We start from the raw sequence: 9,929 nt of genomic DNA, 5'->3' as shown, positions 1-9,929 counted from the left end.
AAAAGATTATTTAAAATAAATTCAATATAATATAAATTTAAATTTACTATATAATAGGGGCTTATTAATAACTTAATAATAACTTAAATTCTGTTTAATAAATACTTCACTGCCTTAGGCCACAGTACTACCTATATAAAGTCAACTATTATATAATATATATGTGTGGAATTTCCCAAGTCCTTGAGCCATAGCTCATTTTTTCTTTCCTTTTATTTATTTGCCTCATTCATCATCAGGCGTTGTTTACTAAATACTTTTTTTATCCTTCTTCACCGGCTGTTTGAGCTTACCTAGAGACTGTGAGAGTTATTTTCCAAACTTTCAACACATACCAGCAAGGGATAGTATTACTTTCGAAACGTTCAATGTCTCAATTCGCGTATGTATCCTTTCTTGACGATTTCGATCATGGTTAACAAGATTGGAGGTCTTAGTCGTCCCACGTTTTCCGCTCAGTCGTATGCAGCCTTTCGCCCAAGTTACCCCCAAGGGCTTTACCAGAGTATTCTGGCATATCACCAGCGCTCTACCCTCTCAGGATCTCTCTTAGATCTTGGTTGTGGCCATGGTCTCATAGTGCGGGCGTTGAGTCCCCACTTCAAGAACGCACTTGCTATTGATCCGTCGGCGGGCATGGTTGAGCAGGCTCGGCGCACATCAGAGGATCCCAAGATCACCTTCCGCCAGGCTAGCGCAGAGGATCTGTCTTTTGCTGCTGATGGAGAGTTTGATGTGGTGGTGGCTGGCCAAGCTGCACATTGGTTTGATTATAGCAAGGTTTGGCCGAATCTAGCACGCGTTGTCAAAAAGGGCGGAACCGTTGCTTTCTTTGGATACAAGGACAATGTGCTCCTAGGTGCCGAGCAAGCTACTGTGGTCATGGAGAAATTTGTGTATGGCAAAGGCGAGGTTGCACCAGGCTTCGAGGGTATGGGTCCGTACTGGGAACAGCCAGGACGCAACATTTTGAGGGACTCGCTGAGGAGCATAGTTCCGCCCGCCACAAATTGGACTGAGTTGCAGAGGCTCGAACACGAGCCGGGCGATAAGGCTACCATGAGTGAGGAAGTGGCATGGCAACTGAGGAAGACGATGACATTGGGTGAGATTGAGGCCTATACAAGGACCTTCAGCTGCTATAGTAAGTGGCAAGAGGCGTATCCCGATAAGAAGTCCAGAAAAGAGGGAGGTGAGGGTGATGTGATTGATGTCATGTGGGATCACATGATTGACGTGGTGCCTGAATGGAAGGCGTTAGGTGATAAATGGAGGGAGGCCAAGGTTGAAAGTGATTGGGGCACCTTTTTGTTGTTAGCAAGGCGTAGCTAGGAACCGATAGAACCTGTACATTAGTTACGTGATCGGTGAATAATGCTTCAAAGGAAGAAGCAGTCAATAGAAGAAGATTCGGCTATCATTTTTGCAGTCCGATGTCTCGCTACCCAATAGCAAACTAAGCATATCGAGTGAGTATTTTTTTACTGTAAGTATTCTGTAGAACGTTGACAAATTGCCTCGACTTGTATTGAACTCATTCAGCGTCAGCTACCCTACTTGTCTCTCTGCTCACACAACGGGCGCAAGGCTCGGTTTACTCCTCTACCATCCTCTTTTTCATCCATGTCTTACTCTTCATGCATGTGATTAGAGATTACAGAAGCCACCTAACAAAAGTAAACTACAAAAACGATGAGTACTTCACATCACACGGTAGATTGCACCATAGGCAACCATGTGGACCAGCATTCCAGGACAAGTGAGGCAATACCTAAGAAAGCCACAATCATGCCATGTAGTAAGCCATCCTAAGAGCTAAATGTTATTTGTAGCCTGTGTTTTTGGGTGATTTACGCCCTTCTTATACGACCTGTTTCATCCGCTATCTTAGTGTATGGAGCACTGCGAATTTCAGGGCGGCTCAAGAAGATGTGATGGAAGTTTGAGATGGAGTTGTCCAATGAAAGAGAAGACATATGCGGACAGTTTTCAACATATGGGTAGAATGTTCAAGGAGCGAATATGGCACAAATACAAAATTTTCTGTGCAACTACGAAGTCCTATCGGACTAACTATATTCTATCCCGTTTTGATACAGCCCTTTCATCCTCGTCGTCACAGTAGATGTGTCCAGCCCGTCAATTTTGTCTTGAGATAATAGCGACAATATGCATTTTTCATTGGCCACTAGACCTGGTGAACCAAGCATAACCCCTTATCTTCTTACCATATCGCCATAGTAGGAAAGGCATTGGCGCTCCAAAGACAAAAGCTAAAAACCCCAACAAGCTATTTCCCCAGCCTAATCCAAGCGAGTTATATAAAGGAGTTGCAAGCAAAGGGAGTCCAAATCCTGCCAAGCTTCGAAGAAATGTAGCTGCACTCACAGCAGAAGCAGCGTGAAGCGGGTATGCGTCTATAATATACGATTGTATGCACTGCAAGCCGATGATGCTGCCAATCGAGAAAGTGACGGTCCCAATGTCTACTCCTATCCAATGTACCTTATAGTAAGCAGTCCATCCGTAGATGAACAGTCCCGCAGAAAGAAACAAGGCTGCCGGTATCATCAGTGGAATACGGAATTCGGGCTCTGCGACGCCATTATTACCATGCTTCAATCGCCGGTAAATGGAGTCCTGAAGTGGTGCGCAGACCTGGGTACCCAAGAAGAACCCAAGACCGATCGCGAGATAATGGAGACTGCCAATGTCCACCTGCTCCTGATAAACATCATTCCATACTGTTGGGAGCGTGGATAAGACAAGGTAAACAAGACCGTAAATGTACGCCAAGTACAGGCCGACAGACTGAATGATAGGCTGAGTTGCTAGCATGAACACTGCGCGGCTCAAGTTAGCCCATATGAGAGACTGCGGAGTTACTGTCGAGCTGCTGGTGACTGTAACATCCTGTTTCTCTTGCTCTGCTTTGTTCTTCGCTCGCAACAAGACTGGCGCATATGTCTCGCGGAGAAGAATTGTGCCCACACCCTGGACAAGAGCGGCGAGAATAGAAGTAGACCAGAATATCCATCGCCAGGTTGTGTGCTCGGCAATGAGCCCGCCAACGATTGGACCAACGGCTGGGCCGAGCAATGGCGCGATGGTGTATACACTGATAGCTTTCCCTCTCTCGTCGGGGGTGAAGACGTCGCCAATCACACCACTAGCCAATACTAGAGGGGCGCTTCCACCGAAGCCACTGAGAAAGCGGAATGCTGTCATTTGGCTGTTGGACTGTGCAAAGCCGCAGCCAGTATTGAAGGCGAGATAAATCAAGTTAGACACCCGCAGGACGACAACCCTCCCATACATCTCGGAGAGCGGGCCCCAAAGTAATGGCCCGAACGAATAAGCCAATACGAATATCGACACCAACAGGTACTGATCCGTGCCATCCGTTATACTGAGTTCTTGGGAGATTGCGGGAAGTGCTGGGGCAACCATCGAGGACGAGATGCTGGTTACAAAATTGAACAGCGAGACGATGGTCAGAGCACTCCATTTCCTTTTGGCATTCCATGCCCGCGGATCATCATAGTCTATCGGTGTCTGAGGTGGTTCTCCGGTGGCTATTAGCTCACTGGAGACAACTCCAGTCGATGAAGGGCGACGCGAATCGACACCGTCCTGTCGTACCGACCGAGAGCACTGCTGCGGATCATCTCGTTCTTGGATCTTGGCCTCTTCAATTTGTTGGGCGACTTTTGCGACTTTTTCAACTCTCTCGATGATTTCATTTGCTTTTTGCGGCTCCGTCGCCATTACATGAGTTTCCACTCTTGTTGCATTAGCCGGAACGGAGTATCCTGTGCTAGCCATATGGCAATAAAACTAACTGTTGTAAACAGCCAAAATTTGATGCAAACAGTCAACGGGAAATTTTACACGTGTTGCTTGTTGCTGGCAAAGAATGGAAGAATTGAGAATGTGATCGCGAACAACGAAAACTAGATGAGCAGCATCACGGTCAGAGAGGGGATTCGTGCGAGAATGGCACCCCCCTCACGTTGAGCGCAGGCGGGCCGTAACACTCATCACGTGGATTAGGCGATCCGCCTATCCATTTGTTATCAAGTAATTACTGTAACATCGGTATCACGAATATGCGGGTTTGCTTTCTTTACTCGGTCTCCGTCGGCCGACCAACTTCACGCTTGTTGCCTTAGGTACATTGCCACAAGCCCACGTCCTTTCCATCCATTTTACAAGGTAGTGAGTGGGTTGCAAATTACCCCTGTCAACTGTATGCATGTACGTATACCTATTGTACTCGTACAGCTCATCGTCTACGCTTAAAAAAAGACAATGTACAACACACCCCTTATCTTTCGCGCTAAGAGAAAAAAAAGACTAGATACCTATGGAGCTTGCCCTTTTGCCAAGACAAGACAAGCTTTACAATACATATGCAGGAGACAGGGATAATCTGCAACTAGTGTATCACAAGGTCCCTTTTTTTTTAGAATCCTTCACCTCTTTTTCATATCCTTACCGCAGATACATTGTGAAGGACAGGGGCTTTTGTAAAGGACGTTGATCTTTTACCTTTAGCACTAGCGATCGGACCGAGGGAGCGGTCTGAGTGAGCAGGCCGAGTTAAGCGCTTTGAGTAAGCAAACTAAATAGCCGAGTGAAGTAATTAATAAAAGAAATTAAATAATAATAATTATTAATATAATAATTTTATTTTCTCACTATAATATTATAATTATTATTTAAATAAATTAGTATTGTAAAGTGAAATATAATAAAAATATAAATTATTTTATTATTGTAATTTTGATATAGTAAAGAATTAATATAAAATTACACTTAATTTTATATATTATTTTTTCCCTATGACTTTCAAGTACTTTACATTTGCTACTATTGGTCTGAATTACTATCTATAAGGCGCATGGCATCTCCTAGGAATCATCTGTTTGTTATTTAATACCAAAAACATTTAAATCTCTGAAGGATTATTCACGCACCAAACTCGTCTTTCAATAACTACTCCTTTGCGACCTGCACGCCTTTTCTTCCTGTTCTCCTTTCTTAGCATTGACTTCGCTTGGGACTGCATATGAGACGCTATCACACGCAGTCCAGCAATGGAATCCAATACACAGACCGACACGCAGCTCAGCGGCGTGGATCACCTGGCGCATGAAGAGCGAGAAAACTTGAGTCTGTGGAATAAACATATCCCAGCAAGCACAGAACAATGTATACAGGTTCTGTTTGAGGATCGAGCCCATCAGCAGCCCCAGGCTCCTTCTATCTCATCGTGGGATGGTGAATTGACGTACGAAATGCTGGATTCACTGGCGTCGCGGCTTGCATACCATCTTGTACAGCTCGGGGTTGGCCCTGAGATTCTTGTGCTTCTATGCTTCGAGAAGTCAAAGTGGGCGATTGTGGCGATTCTTGCAGTTTTAAAGGCCGGGGGCGCTTTTGTTCCCATGGATCCCAACCACCCACCTCAGAGACAGGAAACCATCATAAGTCAGATAAACCCAAAGATTCTACTCGCATCATCCTCATTTGCATCCAAATGCACTCACAGGATCGAAAACATCATCGCAGTAGATGAAACATTGATGCAAAACCTGGCCAAATCCGTCATCAGCCAACCACTTGGGCAAAGGAGCCAGCCAAGCAACTTAGCATACATGATATTCACATCTGGAAGCACCGGACTACCAAAGGGGGTGATGATAGAACATTCAGCTTTCTGTTCAAGCTCCCTGGACCACGGTCAAGTTTTGGGTTTCAATGAGGAGTCACGAGTATTACAGTTTTCCTCTTTTATCTTTGATGTTTCTGTCATGGATATTCTGACAACTCTGATCTTCGGAGGCTGCATTTGCATTCCATCGGATGATGACCGGATGAACGACATTGCTGGAGCCATGAACCGCATGCGTGTCACGTTAGCCACTCTCACACCATCCATTGCCCACCACCTCCAACCAGATGGCGTGAAGAACCTCCGCACTCTGGCCTTGGCTGGTGAAAAAGTGCCAAATGAAACTGTTCAGAGATGGTCAAATCGAGTTGAGCTCATCAACGCCTACGGCCCTACTGAGTGTGCCGTGCTTTGTGCAGCTTTCAGATACAACCTTGCTTCTGTTGCCCCGGCCACCATAGGCCGAGCGATGGGCTCGATCTCCTGGATCGTCGATCCTGAGAACTCCAACAGACTGGCACATGTGGGTGACGTGGGGGAGCTTCTCATTGAAGGGCCAATCTTGGCACGCGGCTATCTTAATAACGCCAAAGCCACCACTGCTTCCTTCATCACTGAACCGCTCTGGCGCTCATCATTTGGGGCTTCAAGCAAACCACGAAGAATGTATAAGACGGGCGATTTGGTTCGATACAGCAAGGAGGGTGATTTGATCTATTTGGGTCGCAAAGATTTTCAGGTCAAAATTCACGGGCAGCGGGTCGAGCTGTTTGAAATTGAACACCACATCCAGAAACTTTTGCCGGAACAAAAGCAGGTTGCTGTGGATCTTGCTTGTACCTCAGATGGGAGTGGAGATCTTCTGATAGCCTTCATATGCGTTGGGGAGGATTGGGGCTGTGAATGGGTCGGAAGCCACATCAAGATGATACCAGAAGCTGGAAAGCGATTTCGAGATCTCGTGCAACATCTCGAAGACGAATTGAGGCAAACTTTGCCCGCGTACATGATACCTGTGCTTTTCATACCGCTTCCAAGATTGCCGTTGACGGTATCGTCCAAGATCGACCGCAGCGAGCTTCGAAAATTAATATCCCAGAACTCGCACGCCACCCTCGCAGCCATCCTTGGGAATCGTGGGACTGCATCCAGCCAAGCCCTTACCACTCAGGAAGCGGCGATGGCCGCCCTGTGGTCTAGTGTGTTGCCGATTCTGGCCAATCAAATCCTCCCCGATGACAATTTTCTCAAACTTGGGGCCGATTCGTTGACTGCTATTGGACTGGTTGCCGCGGCGCGACGGCAGGGAATGCGGCTAACCGTAGCTGACATCTTCAAAAAGCCCCAATTGCGTGAAATGGCCCTCATTCCGGAGCTGAACCAAGGTTTGAGTGTTACCACAGTTGCTCCTTTTTCTATACCAATAGACGGAGTAGCAGCTGGTTCCCTGCTCGATGAGGCAAGCACATACTGTTCGCTCCCACCGGAGTTGATCGAGGACATTTACCCATGCACACCATATCAAGAGGAACTCTGGATGGAATCACTTCAATATACACGCCGACACTGCGTTCAACGTAGGTTTGCATTATCTGACGAGTTGAATATTGATGCATTCCGATCTGCTTGGTCCGGAGTTCCATGCTCAGCACTGGAACATCGAATTTTTCAATCGTCGCGTGGCCTCGTTCAAGTTGTCCCAAAGACCCCTGCATCATGGACCTCCTCCACAGATCTCCATGCTACACTAGAAGATCACAAGAAGAAGATCGGGATTCCTGGCAGTCCACTGAGCCTCTGTACTATTGTGGAGGACCAGAGCAGCTCAAAGAAGATTTTTGTATGGACCGCACATCACGCGATGTATGACCGATGGTCAGTCTCGCGGTTTTTTGAGCAGGTTGCGAAACTCTACGAACAAATTCTGAAGCAAAAGTTGGAGCAAGCTGTGGCGGTGAATTTCAATACACTCGTACAACATGCAACGCAAATAAACCGAGCTGGAGCAGAGTCATTTTGGCGTTCTCATTTGGCCGGTGCCAATTGCAAACCCGTCATCCAAGTCCCCACGGGTATAGTCCCTACCGCGGACTCGGCCCTTGAATATAAGTTTCCATCTCCTAAACTTACATCAGACTTCACAACTGCCACGAAGCTATACGTCACCTGGCAAGTGCTTGCTGGAAAGATTACACAATCAGCCGACGTAGTGTCCGAAATTACTTTAGCTGGTCGTAATACTCCAGTCGCCGAAGTGGACAGACTTCTCGGTCCTGCTATTGCAGTGGTACCTCTGCGAACGAAGCTTAGTGAACATGGGACAGTTTACGACCTCCTGAGCATTGTTCAGAACCAGATGCTTGAATCTGTACCCTTTCAGTATTTTGGATATAAGAACATCTGCGGTCTCAGCGATGAGGCAAGACTGGCTTGTATTGGTGCAGTACCTGTGGTTATCCAGTCATCTGATATGAGCTGGGGTCCTTACATAGGGGTAACACTAGAGCAAACAGTTCAATTACGCCATCCAGCCTCTGCATTGGTTTGGAATTGCACTATTACTGATGATGGGATTAGTATTAAAGCTGAGTTTGACCCGCGGTTTATTAACGCTAACACAGTGGGAAAATGGCTTAAAGCATTTGAAGATATATATAAACTAGTTACTAATGCAAATGTAACTCATAGTTTAGCTTATCTTAGTATTAATAGTTTAAAATAAATATAAGAAAAGTTTTTTTATTTATAAAGTATTATAACTTAATATTTATAATTATAATAAAGAATTTTTAAAAGCTAAGGTATAACTTTTCTTTAACTTAATTATTATAGTTTTACTAAACTTATATAATAAGCTAAGCTCCTATATAGTTAATATAAGAGGAATTCCTAAGGGATAAACCTTATATTAGGTTTATATTAGTAAATAAGCTAAGCTAAACTATAGGTAATTAATAAGGATAAAAGGGTTTATTTATATAATTAGTAAATAATACTTTTATAAGTATAATTAAGTATTATTTTTTATTTATAACTAGCTATTTAATTATTTTAAATAAGTGTAAAAAATAAAACTTATATATTTAATTATACTTAAACTAAATTAATAAATAATTTATTAATTTATTTATAAATTAATATTTATTTTATTAATTTTATATTAAATTAAGAAAATATTTCTTAATCCTTCTTTAATTAGCTAAAAAAATTAACCTTAATTTAGTAGTACTTAATATATAGGCTTTTTTAATTATAATTATAAATATTAAGTTATAATATAATATCCCCCTTTTATTAATCTTATTTTTAAAACCTTATTTTATTTAGTATAAGTAACTACTCCTTTTTATTACCCTAGGTTAGTTAATTATTTCTTTAGTAAATATATATTTTATTAATTATTATATTAAGTATTTATAAAAAATCTTATTTTAAAATTAAATATAAAAATATTTTATTAAAAATTATTTTATTTTATTTTATTAAAATAAAAAACTATATTTATTATATAAATAAAAAAAAGTATTAATTCCTTAAATATTAAATATTTAAAAAGGATTTTACTTATTATACTAAGTATATAAAAAATAATAAGTTTTTTATAATACTTACCTTTTATTAATAACTTAACTTTATAAAATTACTTTTTTTTATACTTAATATAAAAAAGTTTTTAAAAAAACTAAAGAAAAATATAAGGTTATTAATATAAAAATAAAGTATTTTTATAAATTAAAGTATTTTTAATTAAAAAAAATAACTTATATAATTATATAAAGTATTAATAATTTAAAAAAGTTAAATTAAGTTAAGTATATAAAAGTAAAAGCTTTATATTAGTTTAAAATACTATTACTTAATTTATTTAATTTTATAATTTTAAATCCCTAGGAAATATTTATAGATTTTTTTTTTAATATTTATTTAAGGTCCTTAAATTTTAATTTTTTTACTTTAATAAAAAATATTTTTTTATTATTTTCTTAAGTAATTTAAAAAATATAAGTTTTTTTATTATAAGTTTTTATTATATTTATAAATATTTATAAAGTTTATTTTAAAAAATTTTTAAAATAATATTAATATATTTAAAATTACTTTTTAATTTTTAATTATTTATACTTTTATTATATTTTTTTTATTTTACTAAGTAGTAAAGTTTATTAATAATTTTATTTATTTTTAATAATATTATTTTATTAATTTTATATTTAAGTTTTTTATTTTTAATAATAATTTTATTTTTAATAAA

The 9,929-nt window shown here is 40.7% G+C and overlaps 3 protein-coding genes across 3 annotated transcripts; 2 read left to right on the top strand and 1 right to left on the bottom strand.

Moving 5' to 3' along the window:
• Nucleotides 1–384: 384 nt before the first annotated feature.
• Triagg1_4141 (uncharacterized protein) lies at nucleotides 385–1,332 on the top strand (the record flags this gene model as incomplete). The annotated part of the gene is made up of 1 exon (XM_062898512.1): nucleotides 385–1,332. The coding sequence occupies one exon, from the start codon at nucleotides 385–387 to the stop codon at nucleotides 1,330–1,332; it is 948 nt and encodes a 315-aa protein (XP_062756648.1).
• A 1,052-nt stretch (nucleotides 1,333–2,384) lies between these two features.
• Nucleotides 2,385–3,825, bottom strand: Triagg1_4140 (uncharacterized protein; the record flags this gene model as incomplete). Its single annotated transcript, XM_062898511.1, has 2 exons — nucleotides 2,385–2,417; nucleotides 2,506–3,825. 2 exons carry the CDS (start codon nucleotides 3,823–3,825, stop codon nucleotides 2,385–2,387), a joined length of 1,353 nt encoding a protein of 450 aa, XP_062756647.1.
• A 1,274-nt stretch (nucleotides 3,826–5,099) lies between these two features.
• On the top strand, nucleotides 5,100–8,260 carry Triagg1_4139 (uncharacterized protein; the record flags this gene model as incomplete). Its single annotated transcript, XM_062898510.1, has 2 exons — nucleotides 5,100–8,171; nucleotides 8,255–8,260. 2 exons carry the CDS (start codon nucleotides 5,100–5,102, stop codon nucleotides 8,258–8,260), a joined length of 3,078 nt encoding a protein of 1,025 aa, XP_062756646.1.
• Nucleotides 8,261–9,929: the final 1,669 nt, after the last annotated feature.

This window comes from Trichoderma aggressivum (genome assembly GCF_033847375.1).
Source record: "Trichoderma aggressivum f. europaeum strain CBS 100526 chromosome Unknown scaffold_013, whole genome shotgun sequence".
NCBI classification, from domain to species: Eukaryota; Fungi; Ascomycota; class Sordariomycetes; order Hypocreales; family Hypocreaceae; genus Trichoderma; species Trichoderma aggressivum.
The sequence above is the reverse complement of the archived record's forward strand: the minus strand, read 5'-3'. Positions and strand labels throughout refer to the sequence as shown.